The sequence below is a fragment of the Bison bison genome, unplaced genomic scaffold, assembly GCF_000754665.1.
Source record: "Bison bison bison isolate TAMUID 2011002044 unplaced genomic scaffold, Bison_UMD1.0 scf7180017864146, whole genome shotgun sequence".
Classification (NCBI taxonomy): domain Eukaryota; kingdom Metazoa; phylum Chordata; class Mammalia; order Artiodactyla; family Bovidae; genus Bison; species Bison bison.
Genome location: NW_011494718.1, coordinates 1,754,138 through 1,776,301, shown reverse-complemented (window position 1 = coordinate 1,776,301; position 22,164 = coordinate 1,754,138). Strand labels below are relative to the sequence as shown.

General features: G+C 41.7%; 1 protein-coding gene across 6 annotated transcripts in view; it reads left to right on the top strand.

Moving 5' to 3' along the window:
• The window catches only part of LRAT (lecithin retinol acyltransferase (phosphatidylcholine--retinol O-acyltransferase)), a 151,921-nt gene extending 131,126 nt beyond the window's left edge, over window positions 1-20,795 (top strand). For 4 of the 6 annotated variants that reach the window (XR_825334.1, XR_825332.1, XR_825331.1 and 1 more), the window contains 3 exons: window positions 548-637; window positions 2,733-2,870; window positions 18,922-19,004. Coding sequence is in view for 2 of the 6 variants with exons in the window: in XM_010840711.1 (XP_010839013.1) it covers window positions 14,149-14,688; window positions 18,922-19,074 (693 nt within the window). In the remaining 4 variants the exon portion in view is untranslated. Of the gene's footprint in view, window positions 1-547; window positions 638-2,732; window positions 2,871-14,122; window positions 14,689-14,855; window positions 15,057-18,921 lie in introns of those variants that run through there. The other 2 variants (XM_010840711.1, XM_010840712.1) reach the window with 2 other exon arrangements.
• The last annotated feature ends 1,369 nt before the right edge of the window (window positions 20,796-22,164 follow it).

Below are 22,164 nucleotides of genomic sequence, written 5' to 3'. Positions count from 1 at the left end.
CTCTGGGTCGTCCCAGTGCACCAGCCCCAAGCATCCAGTATCGTGCATCGAACCTGGACTGGCAACTCGTTTCTTACATGATATTCTACATGTTTCAATGTCACTCTCCCAAATCTTCCCACCCTCTCCCTCTCCCACAGAGTCCATAAGACTGTTCTATACATCAGTGTCTCTTTTGCTGTCCCGTACACCAGGTTATTGTTACCATCTTTCTAAATTCCATATATATGTGTTAGTATACTGTATTTATGTTTTTCCTTCTGGCTTACTTCACTCTGTATAATAAGCTCCAGTTTCATCCACCTCATTAGAACTGATTCAAATGTATTCTTTTTAATGGCTGAGTAATACTCCATTGTGTTTCACTCACTGCATTTTGAATAAAAGGCTTACACTCATCCTTACGTTTAAACCTCCAACTTTAATTTTTCACAGCTGCCCAAGGACTGACTTGTAGGGTTTCTTTAGGAGGTTGATACTTCCTTCAGCAGTTCTTATATTTGGTAAAACTTGTTATAATTGATCTTTTCTGTTTTTAATTCTGTAGATACTAATTGCCAGGAACGTACGTGTTAAACTTGGTTTGGAAACTTCCCTCGGCGGTGGAGGCACTGCTTTACTGAGAAGTGACTCACAGGTGAGTATCTGAGCAACGAACGCTTTCTCTTTTCCATCTTTCCCCATGTGTTGCTGACAGCAGTCTGTATCAATAGGCTTCTATAAAACAATCTAATACTATAGAGCTCTTAGTTCAGAATGAGGAATGAAGTCTTTTTGATAACTTCTTAGGGAAGCATAATCGTCTTCATTTTAGTGAGTATTGTTTTAGACCATTTGAAGACCATATAACAAAAGAGAAAATTTAAACAATGTTTAAGATAATAATTCATATATGACTTAATCTTGAAACTGAAGAGTGTTTAGTATGCTATAGGTTAAGAGCCATTATTTGAGGTTAAGAAAGTTATTATCTTATTATCAGGTCCAGAATCTGGACCTGAAACATGCCTGGTTGAAACATGCCCGGGTCATCCCAGGAAGGAATTAAAGTCAAGTAGCTTTAACTCAGCTCTAAATTTTGCCTCTTATTTTGAAACTTTTACTTCAAATAAAAGGTCTTACTTATTACTGACAACTGGTGGTGACTATGTAATTTCTAATAAATATGTTATTACAGTATGCTTTTAGTGGGAGTATCTTTAGGTTCTCACGTGTGTGTGTGTGCGTGTGCGTGTGTCTTGGGGGTCGTGCCTTACCATTTGGACTCCACTGTTAACGTCACCTGGCGTCACTACCTTTGGTGTTGACTCAAGGTTTAGCAGAATTGTAAGGAAGAACAAATGTCAGCGATCTCCAAGGTTTGAGAACTCCCTGCCTCAGAATCACCTGGGATGCTTGTTAGAATGAAGATTCCTGGCTCCACCACAGACCTGCTCACTTGGAAGCTCTTAATGTAGGGCTCACGATCCTGCTTTGTAAATAGCTCCTAAAATGATTCTGTGGCATTAAATATATGAAAAAATGTTCTCAATAGAACTTGCCTGAAACAGAATTTTTTAAAGTGAATGATCGTTATTCTCCTCTATATCTTTCATATTACCTTCCACATCACATACTTAATCAGTATCTCAAATTAAAATACGTTAAGAGCCACTCCAAGGTCAGTCTGCTCCCACATCTCAGGAATGTATTATCCGCTGTCTGTTTAATAAAAATTCTGTCTGCTTCAGCTGAAAAAAAAAATAAATCATAGAAATAATTTTATTCTGTCCAAAATTTAAAAGGCCAGAAGTACATAAGTTATCTTTCTCTGTAGTTCTGCTGTCTTTTAATCAATCATTTGAACCCTCTGAAGTTCAAGAAATCATGTTAAACTGTAGTCATCAGATAAAAGAAAAGATTGTAAAGTTGATAAAAATAGCTCACATCTTCAGCCATGATTTTTTTCTGAGCCGATAACTTGCAGTTATCATTGATGAAATTAAAAAAGCTTCTACTCATATGGCGAGTCACCAGCAGAAGGAAGATATTTCAGTTCATTTATGTGCTCAGTTTACTTGTACGTTTACCTGTGCATTTTGCTCTGTATGTGATTCTTATTTTCCTCTTGGATTTTTCCTTCTCTATTGTGTTCTTGTAACTAGTACATTCCTATATAAGCATTAAGCTTTTCTGATTCAGGAACTGTATCTCCTTTACTCACATAAAGTTCTTTTATTTGTGCTTCATCTAGAATTCATCTATCAAGTAATATATTTGTAACTGTGTACCCTTAGTATCCATTTCTGAAATTTCGTAATTGTCAGTATATCAAATAAAATCTTATTTATCCAAATTATTTAAATAGAAGTAACTTTTTATTTATTAATTTTTTTTTACCAGACTATACATTGATTCATGTATTTATGGAGCACATACTATGAGTTGACTTGGCAGGAGGTGTTTGACAACACCACTGAATGAACAGGCCTTGTGTCTGTAGAGCTATGCTCCAGTGAGAGGTTATGCTATCACATAATGAGAATCTCAACATGGGGGGTCACCACTATGAAGTTAACTTGTTGTTTAGTTGCTAAGTCATATCCAACTCTTTGTGACCCCATGGATTGCAGCATGCCAGGCTCCTCTGTCCTCCACTGAAGTAACTTTTTAAAGCTCTGTGACATGAAAACTAGTACCTATAATAGAGTCCTCTAAACATTTAGAACTTTTCCGTTTGTTTTGTTCAACAGGGCAAAGCGCTTGGACAAACGGTATTAGACTTCCAAATAAAAGGTGTTCCTGATTTCAAGTCATTGGCAGATGGATAAAAGAGCTTTGGCCCTGAGAAACTTACTGTTTCTTAGTACAAAGGCAAAATCAAATCCAAGGTAAAAGGATGTATGCATTATAAATAAACATCAGCTTGGTGGACTGAATACCAGTATTAATAATGGGATCATTGGAAGGTAGAAGACAGCAAGTGATTTTTAACACAGAACTGTAAACAGTAATGGTTTAACATAAGACAGACAAGAAGGTTGAAAGATATCTCCTCTAGGCATTTGATAAAGATGTTCTTTAATTCTGTAAAGCATATACTTTAAAACCTTAATAAGCTGTGATTTGTTTAATAATATATTAACTTTTAGAGTATCCCTCTTGGATACCCAAATCCAAACTCTGTTAATCTTGTCATTTGTTTAAAGATTTTCTTCCTCTTCCTTTAAAATGTTGTTTATACATATTATTATCTATTCCAAGTAATCTTCATGCATAAATATACAGCTTAAGTTCAGGTACAAACAAGCAGTCTATCAATCTCTTATACAATTTTAACATATTTGTGGCATCCTCACACTGATTTTGAAAAAATATAAAAATTGTTCCATTTAAACTATAAAGCAAAATACTTCACTAAATTATAGTTAAGCCTCACCTTACTTTTTTTTAAAGGACAAAACCCAGAAATTGTTATTTGGAAACCATAATAGACATATAAGGAAGTCTGGTCCCTTTCAACAAAAGTAAACACAAATGTAGGAGAAACCGTAGTCCAAGGAAACAGAGTTTAGATTTTGTTGTCTTATACTTGACTTGGTGGTGAGGCATGCAGGACTATTCAGAGCTATTCCTACACTGAATTCCAGGAAGTTCAGGAGGTGAAGAGATGAGTAGAGTCATCACCAGTCACCTATTCCACAAATGACTAGACCAGGGCATGAAAAGTTTAACCAATATACTTAAACCACATAGTTAGTTGTGACAATATTCCCAGTGACATAAGACTGAGTGTAGGAAATCTCGTACAGATGCTGAGAGAGTTTGAGTCTGGCTAAACTCTGGGCCCAGTGCTTGGGTTACCTATCACTGGCTCCACTGCTGCTGAGTCCACCTTGGCACAAGAGGTTCTTGCCTGTTTGCTTTGGCTACTTATTCTTCTGTAGGATGAAGGTCCCTGGAGGATGAGATGAGTGACCTAAGAGCCCTGAACCCACTTTCATGCTGGCAACAAGACTGCCTCCCCAGGTTCCAGAGCACATTGAGGACTGTGATTTGCTGGTTGCCATCTGGCCTCCAGTAAGGCTAGTGCCTTAGAGGACACCACAAAAACATATCAGAAGCATTGCTTCAGGAAGTAAATAAGTAAAAGAATGAAGATGGGGAAAGAGAAAGCATTAAGATATATGCGTTAGAACATGAAATAATTATGACTAAAGGACAGATAGCTATCCTGGTTTATTCTTTTTGAAAGTTAAACTAATTGAACATTAAAATTGTAGTGATTTCTGATTTAAACTCCTATGTGGATGAAAACATTTTCATGGATTTTTAACTTTAAAGAAAAAAAAGTTATTGAATGCATTTTCCTTATTAATTCTGTGTGATCTTGATCTCTGGTGGCCTCGGCTTGCAGTAGCTTGAAGCAGGGTTTCCATTCCCAGCCAAAGATTAAGGTCAGGTCGCAACAGTGAGGAAGTTGAATCCTAACCACTAGATCAGTGGTCAGTGACAAGGCCCTGGTCCTTTGGCTTTACAGAAAAGAATTTGCCACAAAGATCAAAAGTAGTGAAACAGGTAAGGTGTTTCTTAGGAGGAAAAAGAGTTCTGTATGTGTGGATAGACACATGGGCAAACTCAGAGAGAGTCTCACCCTGAGGTAGTTTAAATCACTTATTGGGGGAGTTCTCCTGGGTTTCCTTTGGCCAATCATCTTGATTTGCCTGGTTCAGGGTCTGTATTTGGTATATCCCAGGGTCATCCTGTGTGAGCGCCTGTGTCTCTCAGCCATGGTGGATTCTGGGAAAGAAGCCTGTGGGTAAACTTAGCATCACTCTTGTTTGGACCTCCAAGGAGCCTGCCAGGTGGGAAGGCTTGCTTGACTTCGAGAATGAGAATATGTGGTCTCTTACCTTTTATCTGAGCAGGGCACAGCCTCCTCTCCTGATTGTCCTGCCGTGGATTTTGGAGTGTCTGTCTAAGTGGAATCTATTCAAATTGCTTTCCTCAGTGCTAGGGGCAGGGATCTACCTCCTGCCTCAGTGCAATTTCCATTCTGCTCACATTCTTCACAAATGAAGTCTAGATGGAAATAAAATAAAAGTAACTATATAATCTGACATGAAGGCAAGTCATTCCAAAAGGCAACCAGCATAAAAATAAGAACTTAACTCAAGCACAAAGTTCCGTGCCTACAATGGAGAACGCAGGTAAACTAGTTCAAGAGAGAGCTACCCACTTGGAGTTCACCCAGTTAAGAAGTATGACAATTTAAAATCCAGTTTCCCTTTTTTACAACTGCTTGAGCTGTGTAGGTATGAATCAGCTTTAGCGGAACTACACAGAATTTTCCTTTAGCATGGGGTGGGTAAGAGTAAATACAATTATAAAAATACCAAAATGATACACTTCCCTTCAAATTAACTTTAGAAATTAAAGATACATTATTTCTTTCAAAAAGCAATAGTACTTGTTGATACAAAATATTGATGAGACTGTGTTTATATTATTTTAAATTTCTGCACATATATTATCAAAAGAGCATATATTATCAATATATTGATTGAACATATATTATCAAAAGAGTCACTGATTTACAGCACCAACTTCTGCCAAACCCCTGCTCAGCCTTTTCTTCTTTTTGTGCTTCACTGGAGTATGAATGATTTCTTTCATATTTTTTTTAATCCAATGAGACATTGCATGTTTTAAAGCAATTATTGTGAATGCTATTTAGATTTTCTAACGGAGAAGGCAATGGCACCCCACTCCAGTACTTTTGCCTGGGAAAATCCCATGGACGGAGGAGCCTGGTAGGCTGCAGTCCATGGGATCGCTAGAGTCGGACAGGACTGAGCGACTTCACTTTCCCTTTTCACTTTCATGCATTGGAGAAGGAAATGGCAACCCACTCCAGTGTTCTTGCCTGGAGAATCCCAGGGATGGCGGAGCCTGTTGGGCTGCCATCTATGAGGTCGCACAGAGTCGGACACGACTGAAGCGACGCAGCAGCAACAGCAGCAAGCACTGGACAGTGATTTATCTTTTCTGCTAATTACTCCCTGTGAAAATTCACAAAGAACAAGAGCTAAGACTCTCTGAAGGGCCTGACTAATTTGATTTTCATTGGCCTAGGGACTACTCACACTATAGGGATTTGCTGTTAAGTCGCTTCAGTCATGTCCGACTCTGTGTGACCTCATAGATGGCAGCCCACCAGGCTCCGCCATCCCTGGGATTCTCCAGGCAAGAACACTGGAGTGGGTTGCCATTTGGAGAGCATCTTTTTATCAGCTCAGGACATTTCACACATGAGGCCTCATGAGTCCCACAAATCATCAGGTAGGAGTAGTGAAGGCAAGACTGATGTTAAGAAAGTCCTGTCTTCAGTTACCTGCCAGGTTACCCTCAGGATGTCTATGCATTTAGAAAGAAGTTTTGAAATATACATTTCACAGAGCATTCATCACCATTCCTGGTGCTTATCATTCCTGGTAATTGCCGGTGCTATCCTGTTTGGAGTATAACAGTACCTGAATTTTCTGTACAGTTCCTATATGAGTACAGTGGTGGGTAACTGCCTTTTGAAAATGTCACCAAAGGTTATTACTGTCACATTTGCTTTTGTTAACAAACCTGGGTCACCCAATGTTCGTATTTATATTGCATTATAATGGTAGATTATAGAATCAAAAGGAAAGAAGATGAATTTATAAGTTAGTTTCTATCTTCTCTAAGTTATTAAGAAGTAACATTTCTTGCCATTTACTATTTGTAAAGTGAAATGTGCTTTACATGTCATGAGTATCTCAAAACTTAGTCATTCTTTGGTATAACATTTTATCATTTCTAAAATGGACAGCTGGGGTTTTATTGTACATTGTGAGACATACTTTCAAATAAATGGCAGGCTTTTAATCTTTATTTTTATGAATTATAAAGGACTTACTTGGTGGTGAGCAGTGGGAGGACCAGAGCTCTGTCTCTCTGCTCGTTGTCTCTCACCTCCAAAACACTTACGTGCCTACTTTCTGCTCACCCCTTTGGCTCTGTGCTGAGACACTGGAAGGGGTCTGTTAGTAAAAACATGTCTCTGTCTACTCTGCATTCTTGGATGATGGTGCTGTCTCTCTGCCTTACTCTGCTTCACTGATGAATATACAGATGATGTTAGAGATGGGTCTCACTTTATGAACTTCATACAATGCTGCAGAGAAGTATTCCCCTAATCCCAAAACTGCCCTCTGAAATATTATTCATAATTTTTTGAGAAATTAAATTCTGGTTCATAGGTAGCAAATGACTTGTCTGAGTTCATTTAGCTGTGAATGGCAACACAAGGCCTTACACTCAGGATTTCTGCTCCCTCCTCTGCATTACAACTGCCTTGACCTGCTATTAATTGATAGCAAGCTGTGTTCACTTATAGGATTATGATATTTGCAATCAGTTCAGTCACTCAGTTGTGTCCAACTCTTTGCAACCCCATGAACCATAACATGCTAGGCCTCCCTATCCATCACCAATTCCAAGAGTCCACCCAAACTCACGTCCATTGAGTCAGTGATCATCCAACATCTCATCCTTTGTCGTCCCTTTCTCCTCTCTCCTTCAATCTTTCCCAGCATCAGGTTCTTTTCAAATGAGTCAGCTCTTCACATCAGGTGGCCAAAGTATTGGAGTTTCAGCTTCAACATCAGTCCTTCCAATGAACACTCAGGACTGATCTCGTTTAGGATGGACTGGTTGGATCTCCGTGCAGGCCAAGGGACTCTCAAGAGTCTTCTTCAACACCACAGTTCAAAAGCATCATTTCTTTGGTGCTCAGCTTTCTTTGGACTCAGAGTGAGTCCAATTCTCACATCCATACATGACTACTGGAAAAGCCATAGCCTTGACTAGACGGAGTGCCTGATGAACTATGGATGAAGGTTTATGACATTGCACAGGAGACGGGGATCAAGACCTTCCCCAAGAAAAAGAAAGGCAAAAAAGCAAAATGGCTGTCTGAGGAAACCTTACAAATAGCTGTGAAAATAAGTGAAAGCAAAGGAGAAAAGGAAAGATATACCCAATTGAATGCAGAGTTCCAAAGAATAGTAAGGAGAGATAAGAAAACCTTCCTCAGCGATCAATGCAAAGAAATAGAGGAAAACAATAGAATGGGAAAGACAGAGATCTCTTCAAGAAAATTAGAGATACCAAGGGAACATTTTTTGCAAATCTTTGCTCAATAAAGGACAGAAATGGTCTGGACCTAACAGAAGCAGAAGAGATTAAGAAGAGATGGTAAGAATACACAGAGGAACTGTACAAAAAATATCTTCATGACCCAGATAATCACGATGGTGTGATCACTCACCAAAGCCAGACATCCTGGAATGTGAAGTCAACTGGGCCGTAGGAAGCATCACTGCAAACAAAGCTGGTAGAAGTGATGGAATTCCAGTTGAGCTATTTCAAATCCTAAAAGATGGTGCTGTGAAAGTGTTACACTCAATATGCCAGCAAATTTGAAAAACTCAGCAGTGGTCACAGGGCTGGAAAAGGTCAGTTTTCATTCTAATCCCAAAGAAAGGCCTTGGCGTACTCCTTTTTCTATTTGGAACCAGTCCGTTGTTCCATGTCCAGTTCTAACTGTTGCTTCCTGACTTGCATACAGGTTTCTCAAGAGGTAGGTCAGGTGGTCTGGTATTCCCATCTCTTAAAGAATTTTCCACAGTTTATTGTGATCCACACAGTCAAAGGCTTTGGCATAGTCAATAAAGCAGAAATAGATGTTTTTCTGGAACTCGCTTGCTTCTTTAATGATCCAGTGGATGTTGGCAATTTGATCTCTGGTTCCTCTGCCTTTTAAAACCAGCTTGAACTGAAGTTCACAGTTCACGTACTGCTAAAGCCTGGCTTGGAGAATTTTGAGCATTACTTTACTAGCGTGTGAGATGAGTGTAATTGTGCGGTAGTTTGAGCATTCTTTGGCATGGCCTTTGGGATTGAAATGAAAACTGACCTTTTTCAGTCCCGTGGTCACTGTTGAGTTTTCCAAATTTTCTGGCATATTGAGTGTAACACTTTCACAGCATCATCTTTTAGGATTTGAAATAGCTCAACTGGAATTCCATCACCTCCACTAGCTTTGTTCGTAGTGATGCTTCCTAAGGCCCAGTTGACTTCACATTCCAGGATGTCTGGCTCTAGGTCAGTGATCACACCATCGTGATGATCTGGGTCGTGAAGATCTTTTTTGTACAGTGCCTCTGTGTATTCTTGCCACCTCTTCTTAACATCTTCTGCTTCTGTTAGGTCCAGACCATTTCTGTTTTATTTTGCCCATCTTTGCATGAAATGTTCCTTGGTATCTCTAATATTCTTGAACAGATAAGATTTTTGCAATATTAAATATGAATTTCTTGGGGGTTTTTTTTAGTTTTATTTTATGGCTTTCAAAACAACTATAGCCATTACAACAAAAAACAACTAAATCCTGTCTGGCTGTAGCTGCTCCTTTAATCTTTCTAAAGACACTATGCAGAATTGAGGCCCTCAGAGTAAGGTTCTGGCCAACCAGCAAGGAAGTTGGGGAATCTTCCTCCCAGGAGGTAATGGCTTCCTGTCAGAAAACACTCCAGGGAACACTGGGTTAGGAGATTCCTTGAAAAGGTGTCAACTCTTTTTCCTCAGCCTCCAGAGGGGAGTTCACAAAACCTTTTATTCTTCCTGTCTCCTTAGAGTCAGCTAGTTTGAGCCTCTGTTTGTGTCCATGTGGCCAGAGCTGAGTATATGTAAAAGAACTGACAGTAGATGGGCACCTAGTTCAGAAGAAAAACAAGTTTTAAGACTGTCATTATTTACATGCCTAATGATTTATTAGTCTAAAAAATCTAAGAACAACAACAAAATAATTCTGAAGGATGATAAATCAAAAAACATGAAGTTCAGAAAGCCAAATTTATCAGGTTTAGGGGAGAGAAATTCTAAGAGCTAAGGAGTTTGGGACATTGCCCTTAGATTCTATTTCTGACTCTGTGCCCTTGGCAAAATACCCATCACTTACCTGCCTATCCTAAGGAGAAGGTACTGCTGGGCCTTCCTGAGAGGGATACTATTAGCCAGAACCATAATCAGATCTTTCTCTATAGCAGTGCTGCTGCTGCTGCTGAGTCGCTTCAGTCGTGTCCGACTCTGTGTGACCCCATAGACGGCAGCCCACGAGGCTCCCCCGTCCCTGGGATTCTCCAGGCAAGAACACTGGAGTAACCCATTTCCTTGTCCAATGCATGAAAGTGAAAAGTGAAAGGAAAGTCGCTCAGTCATGTCTGACTCTTAGCAACCTCATGGACTGCAGCCCACCAGGCTCCTCCATCCATGGGATTTTCCAGGCAAGAGTACTGGAGTGCGGTGCCATTGCTTCTCCCTCTATAGCAATAAGTGATGTTAAAAATTGGAATCTGTAGCACTACAGAAGCACAGAAATGAACCCCAAATGAAAAAGAAAAGTTTGGGGAGCTAAATTTAGGTTGGGAATTTAACTGAAATTCCAGGACTGGGAACAGAGCTGGGCATATAGTAGGCACTGGGTGATAAGGGTGATAGGTGGGTGAACTGATGGGAAGTCAGACCTTCCTCAGTGGTGGTGGACCTGGGAGCAAAGAGTCTGTGGCTCAGTCCTGATCCACACTCACACACGTCACAGAGAGTGAGTTATAACCTCAGTTTCTTCCTGTGTAAAACGGAGACAACACTCAACGGTTAGGAGGACTAAGTGAGAAAATGCTTATTAACTCAGTTCCTAGCACAGAGGAAGCACGAGATTCTGTGATCCAATCCTCCACTACAAAGTCTTCTGAGGAAGAGGCTCTCCAGAGGTAAAAAGTCTTCGGATAGGAAATCCCTTAGCTTCCGGGCTTCTGCGGGACTCCCATCTTTTCCCCGGACAACGGACAACGGGAGCTCTTTCTCTTGGGACCCACGGCGGGATCCAGGGCCTGAAGATGAAGCCTAAAAGTTAGGTGGGCCCTGCGAGCCCGGATTCCAGCTTCCTTTATGCAGAAACCCCGTGGAATCGTGGTCTGACCCACTGGGAGACAGAGACGCCGGCCTGAGTGGATGCTGTGGCTGTCTTTTGACTTGGCTCTTTCCCTGGGAAGGTAGAAAGGAACAGCGAGGCGAGAGTTGATAGTTCTTTGACATCATCATGTTGTCCTGCAAAGCCAGCGCGCTTTCACAATCCCCTCACCAGACCCGGCGACCCAGTTTTGAATGCTTTTAAGGCATTAGACCAAACTGGTTGAATGCAGCCACCTTTCCTACAACTGGGAAACTAGGAGTCTCTCTAGCAAGTTGAATTCTCCCCTTTACGAATGAATGACCGCTTCTGGTTTAGGAAAATGTTCTGATGTTAGATTACTCTTGGGTGGGCCTTTCCTTCTAATAGCAATTGTGTTCCCTTAGTTTGACTGATTTAGGGAGGCAGGCTTACTTATATTGGTACTCTGAGAATGTTGCCTACTGTGGTTGTAAGGAAAGTTTTGTTCAGCCAACAAGAGCTCATTCTCTCAGTGGAAAAGCAGCCTAGTCGTCGCTAACGCTTCCCTGCTGAATAGGTCTGAAGAGACTTCAAACACGGACACATGAAGACGTTTCACTGTCTCCTACGGGTTCCCGGAGCCAAATTCCCGGCAGGCAAGGCAGGCGGAGAGAGCAGCTCTGGGGCAGTTCCACTGAGAAAAATAAATTTATTCAACAGCATAACAATCTGGCTTATAAACAGGGAGTTAACCAAGCAAAAAATTACCTTCAAGAAACTATGGACACTCGCTCACCATTCATTGCCCAAGACAGCAGAGCGCCTACATCTTGAGCAACGTATTCTGCTTCATATCACTCTCATCTCTCTCTCTCTCTTTTTTCTTTGGTTAAGTGACTCCCTTTTCAGAGGCGGCGGTCCAAAAATTAACCTTACTGGGAAAGAGAAAAATCAAATGCAAATCGGCTTGGCGCTGCCTGACTCACAAAACGCCCTGGGGATGCGACTACGTGATTTTTCCTTAAAAAAAAAATTTTTCCCCCTCTCTCTGAAGGAGTGAAACTGCCTGCCGTGAGGAAGTTCTCCTTGATTTTGCCTCCAGTAAATTCACCGGGTGCAGACTGCCTTAGCGTTTTAAATCGGGTTAGTGACCACTAGAGACGGAAATCGCTAATTACCAAGTCCCTTTTGATCTCCCCGGGCCGTTTGGCTCTTGACCCTGGAGGCTCCAGTATCCGTGCTTTCCCAGAACTGGACCAGAGCGGCGAGACCAGAGCCGGGTCTACAGTTAACGTGTACGCCAAGGTCTGGATCGGACTGCTAAAAATGTCCACAGACATCCCAGAGTTGCAGACCTCGGGAGCTGGTGTGCTGCTGGACGTTAACTAGCGCCTGTGTGTCCAGGAGTTTGATTAAGCTACCCGCTAACCGCACTTTTATTTAAATTTGGGGCTAAGAATGGGGAAATAATATATTAACATTTCCTCATCCACTGCCTCTCCCCTCTAACGCACCTTCCTTTTTCGATTTTTTTTTTCTTTTGTGGAAAATGGAATTTTCTTCTCTTTGCTGGGACTAAAATGTGATTCGAAATAGTTTGTGAGATGAACAAAAGTCACCAGCAAGCCGGACGTCTGGGGCAGAGCGCTGACGGTAGAGGAGTGAGAGCGAAGGCTTGGTGTGGGAGGATAATGGGGAGCCGGCCTCCTCCCCGTCTGGTCTCCATTCCCCTCCGTCTTCCAGGTAAAACGGCTTTCCCTTAATCCATCACCTGATGGGAGCGCCCTTCCCCAGGCAAGCGGAGAATTTGTTAGCTGCCAGAACCTGTTAGCTCCGTTCGGGGCGGCTTTGTGGAGCCAAACGAGGCTCCCTGCATTGTGGCCTTTGTCCGAGGAATTTAAGTATTTACATAATGCGTGAGCGCGGAACTCGGCTATGGGTCGGGACTCGGCGTGTGGAGACGCGCGTACTCGGCAACCGCGGCGCCCTGGCGCGCGTGCGCCCAGGAACCAGCTCGCTGTGCGCGGGCTCAGGGCGCGCAGGTCCTGAGAGCAGCGCCCCTTGCTCGGTCATCTCCGGGGGGCTGCGCTGTAAGAGGCGAAGTTTCGGTGAATGAATCGAAGAAGCTGGATCCATGAAACTCTGAAGCTGGAATAATTAACTCGGTTTTCCAGGAGAATGTTGGGCGCTTCGTCGTTTTACTTGCTGACCCGCTCGGGTTCCGATCACTCGCGGGGTCGCTTCCCACCCGCGCGCCAGCGGACAGCGAGGGACATTTAAAGGGGAGAAGAGTGCGCGGTGTGCAGGACCACTGCTCTGCGGAGTTTAGGAAGGAATCTGGAGGCTTTCGAGGCGCGCACACTTCTCAGAGTAAATGCAGATACTTTAGGAAGCCGACGTCTCCGAGTATCCAACCTTTTGGAGAGAGGTGGCTCTACTCAGAAATCTCGCCCAAGGCGACTCTCCACCAAAAACGTCCCGGAGGTACCCAGAACGCTCCCCAATCTAGCAGGTGCAAGATCTCTTATGCGGCCTCTACTTTCCAAAGCCGGCCGCTGAGAGGCGGAAGTGCTACGGGATGGATTTCAAAGAGGAGCCCGCACTGGAAGGGGTGGCTAGGCAGACCCTCGAAGCCCAGAAGCGGCCCGCCCTTTCCACGGGGCCTGCGGGCTGGCGCCGCCCCTGAGCGAGCGCGCTCTTCGCGGGTCCCAATCAGCTCTCTCGCCGGTCTGTGACGGCATTAGGCCCCGCCCCCTCGACAGCGATAAATACATCGGCAAAGGCTCCGTCGCGAGCACCGCGTGCGGCCCTGCGCCCCGGCCCGGCCTCCAGGTGCGCTGTATATACATAGCATCCAGCTTGTAGGGCAGGTTCCGCTGTCCCGGCGGTCAGCCGCGGCCAGCTCCGCATCCTCCTCAGTCCCGCGTGCGGTGCGGCCAAGCCGAGCCAATCTCCAGTCTTCTCGCCTTCTTCTTTTTCTCTCCCTCCCTCCTCCGCAGGTGACATGTCCCGCGGCACTGGCCGGCCGGCTTGCCAGTGAGCAGCGGCGCAGCGCCCCTGTTCGGCCAGCGCAACTTGCCTGGCTCCGCGCGGCTGGTGCCGGAGAACGGCGGTGCCCTCGCCACAAGACTCTTCCCTACAGGATGAAGAACCCAATGCTGGAGGCCGTCTCGCTCGTGCTGGAGAAGCTACTCTTCATCTCCTACTTCAAGTTCTTCAGTTCAGGCGCCCCGGGCGAAGACAAGGCGGGGAACACTTTATATGAGATCAGCTCTTTTCTCCGCGGTGACGTGCTGGAGGTGCCTCGGACCCACCTGACGCACTATGGCATCTACCTGGGCGACAACCGTGTCGCCCACATGATGCCCGATATCCTGTTGGCCCTGACTGACGACAAAGGGCTCACGCAGAAAGTGGTCTCCAACAAGCGTCTCATCCTAGGCGTCATTGGCAGGGGGGCCAGCATCCGCGTGGACACCGTGGAGGACTTCGCCTACGGAGCCGAGATCCTGGTGAATCACCTGGACAGGTCCCTCAAGAAGAAGGCGCTGCTCAACGAAGAGGTGGCGCAGAGGGCAGAGAAGCTGCTGGGCATAACTCCCTACAGCCTACTTTGGAACAACTGCGAGCATTTCGTCACCTATTGCAGGTTCGGCACCGCGATTAGCCCCCAGGCCGACAAGGTACCACGTGTGACTCTAACCCCGGTGGGCTCGGTGGGGACACTCCCTCCCTTCCCTAAACTTTCCTCACCCCTGGGAGCAGGGATTGGGTTCTAGATTTAGTAACGAACCTTCTGGTGTTCCTCAGGAAAGCGAAGTAAATAAATAAATGGCAATGTGCCTTGCAGGATATCTCGAAATGCACGGCGCAAGAGTGTGGCAACGCAGTACCGCTGCCAGCAACGCCAGAGAGCTGCCCAGTTATTGCTGCAGAAGTCATCAGGGTGTCCACCCAGCGTAGTTGAAATGACAAGGGCGAGTGACTAGGAGGGTCACAGAAAATCTGTCGCCGTATGCTTGCAACTTTACCCAAGAATTGGCAGTTGGAAGGAAGGTGTCCAGAGTTTATTTAATCTATAACACTGTCTAGTACAAGTTGTTGTGCCTTTAAAACAAGGAAGCATGCCCGTTTTCCCTATGAGCTGCAGAGAGAGAATTCTCTTCGCTTAATATAAACTACCAAAATATCCATTAAGAAGACCTCCCTGGTAGGTCTCTTACTCCTGTGGCTGAGCTTAAGGGAAATCTTCTCCTTGGTATTCTGCATTTCTTTTATGCTGGCTTTAATCCCCATTTAGACTTCCCCATTGTTAAGCATCCTATATCCACTAGCCCCACAGTTGGGTTGGAGTGTTTCAGAGTTCCCCAGAGATTAAAACAATTAGTTTTCCAGAAGAGTCATTAACTGTTGGAAGGTAATTTTATGGGTACTTTAAAAAAAGGGGGGGGAGGAACTGTTAGAATTTAAGATGATTAAATTAGCTACAAAGCCAAAGGAAAAAATAGTGGATTTTTTTATTGCCTTTTGATACCTATTAACTTATAAAATTCACATTTTAAGCCTGCAATTTCATTTGCAGTTGAAAGTCTTAACCTTCTCTGCAGTTGCTAAAGAGGTGCTGTTAGTGTGCATCCTTTACAATGAAAATCTGGGCACTCACATAATACGTTTCATTTATACTCTTCATGTCTAGATACGTTGGGACCGAAAGAGTCTAAGTCCATGTAACCAGTTTTTTTATGTTTCCACATCTTAATTTTTTGACCCACATGGGAAAATCTTTCCTCTTTAGGAGAGCATGAAAGTATAGTGCTTGTTTACATCCATATATGAAACTCCTTACAGAATATTTATAAAGCCGTAACAGACTCAATCTAGGAATTCTAAGTAAAATAAAAATACAGTTACAGCACTGTGCAGTGATTCAAGAATCATAGCTTCAGTCCAGGCCTGTTTAGAAATGAGCTTCACCACATTTACAAACACTGGCTCCAAAAGTGTTCAAAAGGAAACACGTCAGATTTACTTAGGACCGAAGCAAGTCATTTCTCTAAGGAAAAACAGTATTTCCCTCCCATAATTAGGAGTTACCCTTTCATGGAATACATATAACACTGTATTATATATTTCTACAAAAAAGTAGTACAAGTGCTTTTTTAAGGTAGTAAAATATTTAATCTGCATAAATAACTAGTTGGAACAGTTTTTCCTCTTTGGAAACTTTTTAAGGTTTTATAGAAGTAGAGAAGTGCTTTAATTGCTGTTGCTGCATAGCACCTCTTGTGAAACTGAGTTTTTGTCTTCACTTTGAATGGTCTAACAAACAATTTGGCCACACAGTAGATTTCCTAGGGGGAAAAAAAAATCCCCATCCCAAATTTTCCAATTCTAAGGACTGTTTTTGAACATGCCCTGAGAGAAGTAGGTCATTAGTACTGAAGGAGGACTGGCTTTTATTTTCTAGAAACATAAGGACTGACTTGATTCTGGGACTGGTGGTTGAGTTCTCCATATATACAACTATCATCAGCTTAACATGTCTCACTTAAATTTGTGTTGATAAAATCTCTCAAGAGCACTTTCCCTCATGAAAACACTACAGTTAATATGAAAGTGAACTGGAAGAAAATCTTTTTTTTTCCCTTTGGCAGTGATTTTTTTTTTTATACAAGCTTAGAAAATGGAAAATTAAACCATTTTATAACAATTTCAGTATTTCATAAGCTATAAAGCCCTTTAATTAGTAACTATTATTATTTCTTATGCTTTTTTTTCTTTGCTGGTGTTACTTTGCATTGCCAAAATGAATACCTGTACCCCCTTTTAATTTGCAGGGATTTGTTGCTCAAAGGTGCCCCTACAGGCTTCTTAACATTAAGCCAGAACTAGAGGGCATTTCCTACCATGGAGCAACCCAGAGGTGCCTCCTGGACAGGACATTAGAAATGAGATGATCCTCTTATGGGGGAAAGAAAGTCCACAATGATTCTGTGTTGGTCTAAATTAAATATTATTGGGAAAAAAGGTAAAAGAAGAATGACTATATCAGGACAGTATTCTTATTTACTTAAATGTATGTGTGTGTATGTTTTCAGTTGTGTCCAACACTTTGTGACCCCACAGACTGTAGCTCTCCAGGCCCCTCTGTCCATGGAATTTTCCAGGAAAGACTACTGGAGTGGGTTGCCAACCCAGGGATTGAACACATGTCTCCTACATCTCCTGCATGGCAGGAGGAGTCTTTACTGCTGTGCCACCTGGGAAGCCCACCTAAATGTATATTTCCCCATTATTTGCCAAACAGCTTTTCTTACTATCCTGAAAACTTTATTCAGTTTGATCCTTATCTCCTCATCACTTGAAAATTATGTATTTGTTACTCAGTATCTTGTTTAGTAGAAAGAGACAAATCATATGTTTGACACACAAAAAGAATGATATATAGATAACCAGCTGGAAATTTTATATTTGTTGACATACTGTATAAAAGTATTGACAGAGACAGCCTTGCAGTGAAGGTTGTGTGTTAAAATATATTGGACTTGTTTCTGCAATGCAGGAGACATGGGTTCGATCCCTGGGTCAGGAAGATAAAGGGAATGCTTACCCACTCCAGTATTCTTGCCTGGAGAATTCCATGGACAGAGGAACCCGTGGGCTACAGTCCATGGGGTTGCAAAGAGCTGGACACACTGAGCGACTAACACTTTCACGTTCATTCTATCCATTAAGAATTTGGAAACGTGGCTGTCCAGAACTACATCTGGACACTGATGAAAGAAATCAAAGAGGAGACTCTAAAAGCATATACAGTGTCATCTAGAAAAGGAGCTTAAAGCCAAGTTCTTAGTTTTCAGTTGTATCCCCAACTCTTTGTGACCCCATGAACTGTAGCCCATCAGGCTACATGGGAGATTTTCAGGTGAGAATACTGCAGTGGGTTGCCATTTTCTTCTCTAGGGGATCTTCCCAACCCAGGGATCAAACCTGGGTCTAATGCATTGCAGGCAGATTCTTCACTAGCTGAGAACAAGTAGGAAACTCTTATCAAAATGGAGCAATTAATTGCTAAATTCTGCCCCAACAGTGATGAGGTAGAGATAACTGTCAAGATCTAGCAGTGAAAATAATCATTGTAATACTTTACATTTATACAGCATGCAGATGAATGCAGAGTACTTTTGCTAAATCTCATTTGATCCTCACAACAACCTCAGTATTTGCATGGAGGAGAAAAAGGTAGTCTGGACAGGTTAAATAATTAAGAGTGATCCAGGCAATACTTCCGAGAAAAATTAGTTTTCTAAGAAAAAAATACATATCTTAGAAGAATGCATTCTTCAGCGGGTAAAGATCTCATTTATTTTTATCTCCAGCAGCCAATTTTCAATTTCAACTGATCGTGACTTTATTTTGGCAGGAAACAGGATATGACAATAAAATTAGACTTTCGATGCCTTTAGATTTTGAGGCTTATCAGAAATTTATCATCAGAAATATTACCAAATTTTAGAATGGTGAGGTGTAGGAATCAAATTCACCAATAATGATGGGCTAAATTCTATTTGCTCAGGATCATTTTACTTTTGAATATGTTATTGTTATTGAGAGGCAATTTAATGTTGTTTTTAACCTTTAATCCTGAATAACTTTCATGTGGTTATATTCTCTGTAGTTTTCTGTAAATGTTCTGCATTTACAAGGGCAAGTGCCTAAAGTATTATTTCAGCCACTATGGGATGTGGAATCAGGAAACTGAACTGTTAACAACTTAAATTCTTCCCTAAGTTGTGAGAGAAATTCTAGTTCTTCTGGTGACAGGGAATAGCTGGAAAAGTTGTGCTCTACTGTTTGGTATGTATGATTCTTCTTAGGTTTAGCCTTTTCTAATATTCTTAAATTTTATTTTCCAGTTTTGTGAGAATGTGAAGATAATTATTCGTGATCAGAGAAGTGTCCTTGCTTCTGCAGTCTTGGGATTGGCGTCTATATTCTGTCTGGGCTTGACATCATATACTACTCTTCCTGCAATTTTTATTCCATTCTTTTTATGGATGGCTGGCTAACTTCATACTCCTGTGTCAGTGTATGGATTCTCTGTATAGAAATGTTTATATTTATATAGCACAAATCAATATAAGCATTATCGAGAAAAATGTGACCTATAATAATGTGTGCTGGATAAAAATGTGATTAAGAATGACACAAAGTGCTTACCATGTAAGCCCAAGGATGGAGGCTTTCTGAATCTTTCCAGGCAGTTCCATTCCCAGGCATCGTGAGTCTTGGAAACATGACGGCTTGTGCTAGAATTCACTGTTATAAGAAAACCAGCCTGTAAGGTGATGGCCACAGGAGATTATTTGCTATTCTTTTTCTCCTATAATCATTGTTCTTCTCTGTTAAGCCTGAATTAGAAGATTGGAAAATTTGTTGAATGAGACCCCTAACTATTGTAAATTTATACTGTTTCATTGAAAATTTTATGTTAAACTAAAATAATTTCCCTTATTCAGATGAAAGCATGTTTGATGATTGGCCAAAAAAAATCACATTTTCTTTGTGTATTATATATAATTTCTAGTAAGTCAAGAATAATTTCATTTCTTGAAACAATATTGGCAAAGTTAAGGTTTAATGATAAAATAACTGACCAGAACTATAGAAATATGTTTTCTTGCAGAAATAGCTAATAATACTATAGTTTTGATAGGGCCTTACTTAATAGGAAGCCTGGCATTCATTTTTTTTTCCCTTTTATGTGTCACTGTAGTTACTTTAAACCACTCTGAGAGGAAAATGGACATAGGATTGAAGTAAGTTGGGTGCTTGGAGAGTGTATGTGCCAATTAAATACACAGATGTATTGAGTCCATGTACTCGGACCGATGTACTGAGACTGAGTACAGGTATTGAGACATGTACTCAGACTAACAAATTGTTTGCTCTGAATTGCTTTACTGTCACAGCAGTGTAGTTAGTACAGAGCATTGGTGGAGGTGAACATAAAAGCACATTCAATCCATTTTTCTGCATTTATAGTGTAACTTGCATGTATGTCATTGGATGGTTTAATTTTAAAGCACTTACTAATGCACTGTATAATTTTTAAAAGCCCTGGCATTTGTCTTCTAGTTAGGTTTCTCCATTTCATTACCAAGTCAGTATAGTTTACATCCTTAAAAGAATGATGCTTCAGCAATATATAAAAACCCAAGCAAGTAAGACTAAGGGAAATAGCTGTTAGAAGTCATTTTTAAGTGTCTTAATACTACCAGGTGTGTAAGTTGATTACACAGAGCCTGTTTTAATGTCAGAGTTGAGATGCAGCAATGTTAAAGCAAGTGTGCAAGTACTTTTGCAAAATCACCAAATTCTAAGAACTAAGCTACAAGCCTATAAACTATCAAGAATCAGAAAATAATGAGTCACATAATGAGCGGTATGAGGAGGGCAGGGTTGGTAACTCAATGATCCAATCAGAACAAATTTAAGAGTAAATTTTAGTATATTTGATGTTTTATCACCACTAATTTACCAACAACAAATTCAGTTAAATAGTGACTAAACTTTGTATTTAATCATTTAAATGTGTTGAATACTTAAAACATGAAATGACAACACCACAGAATGAAGTGTTCTATGGGCCTATTCCAACCACTTAAAGTTATTCTTAGTGTGTATACATAAAAACAACCACTATGAGAACTTCATTGTATTAGTGGTTTTTCACTTACTGTATATTACTTATGTAGCAATTGTTTATAAATAAACTAATTTAAACATATGGTTGTCCTCATGAATAATTTACACCTTTCTTCAGACTTTAGTATTGTAGGTAGCAAAAAAATCAGTGTGTATTGTTAAATCTGTGTTCAAAGATCATGATCTCTCATTAAAAGCTAAGGGAAGTATTTAAGGTTGAAACTAACCTAATAGTCTTGACTCGCTTCATATCCTTAAAGCAAGATTCAATGCATCTTTCATTTATGTGCTCGTTATGTGCCAGACATTGACCTGTTGCAATTTCATGGTCTAGAATTCATGTTTGTTAACTACCTATATAAGAGTATACACAGTGCTATGGGAAAACAAATAGAAGAACTCTTCCTGAAGGGTCAGAGAAATGTGTGTGAAGGAGGCAGTGCCAGCATCAGGCAGAGAAATAGAAAGAGGGGATCTCATCATACTGATGTGTCCTGTTACTTGTGGGAAAAGGGAACGGGAAGGAAGGTCTTATTCCCTGGAGTTGTTGACCTTCTTAGGAGAAAAGGAGAGTTTTTATTTTGTTGTGCTCAGTTTAATTGGTTGTTTAATGGGAAGAAAAAGAAGCATACATCCTTGATTGTGGTTATGGAAGAAACCCTGAGCCATTAATGTCTCTAGTGAATTGCTCTGGGCTTCATTAGGTAAAATTCATCCTTAAAATCCTACAAATTTTTACTCTAACTTGTGAAATGATAATCCAGTAGTGACTGATGCAGTTTTTGGTTGCTTATTTGTTCTTTGCCATACCTAGCTAAAGGTTGAACAGGACTAGCCAGGGCTAAGATGAAGCAATGCAAGTGCTGAGGGTGAAAAGATGAATGGGACATGGACCTTTTCCTCAAAGCTGATGGTCTCATGAGCACAGAAGGACACAGTAAGGCTTTCTGCAACAGAGCTGACTGAAGGCACAGAGAAAGAAGTGGTTCATTTTCACTGATATGGCCAAAATTATAGGGATTGCACTGAGACTTGAAAAATGGGAGTGCTTTCCAAAAGTACAAATTTGGGGTAAGGCATTTTACACATTGGGGACAGCATGAGCAAAGGCATGAGAACTGCCCCCACCAAGCCTGGCCCGAAAGAGTGAGGTACTTTCTTATTCTGGGACTGGAAGCCCAAAACTGCATGGGGGCATTTGGGCAAGTGCAAGAGGCCAGAGCAGAGCAGAGGCGGTGAGCAGAGGTGCTGGGAGAGAGTGATCAGGTGGAGCAAGTCTTGAGTAGACCAAGTTTAGACTTCATGAACAGGCAGTAGAGACTTGGGGCTCAGAAAGACAACTCCCAAAAACATGTAGGTAAATGGACGCATGGGGCAAGACAACAAGGGACTAGTTATGATAACTAGTTATGAGTTAGGAATGGTTCTCAATCTCTAAAACAATGGCCTGT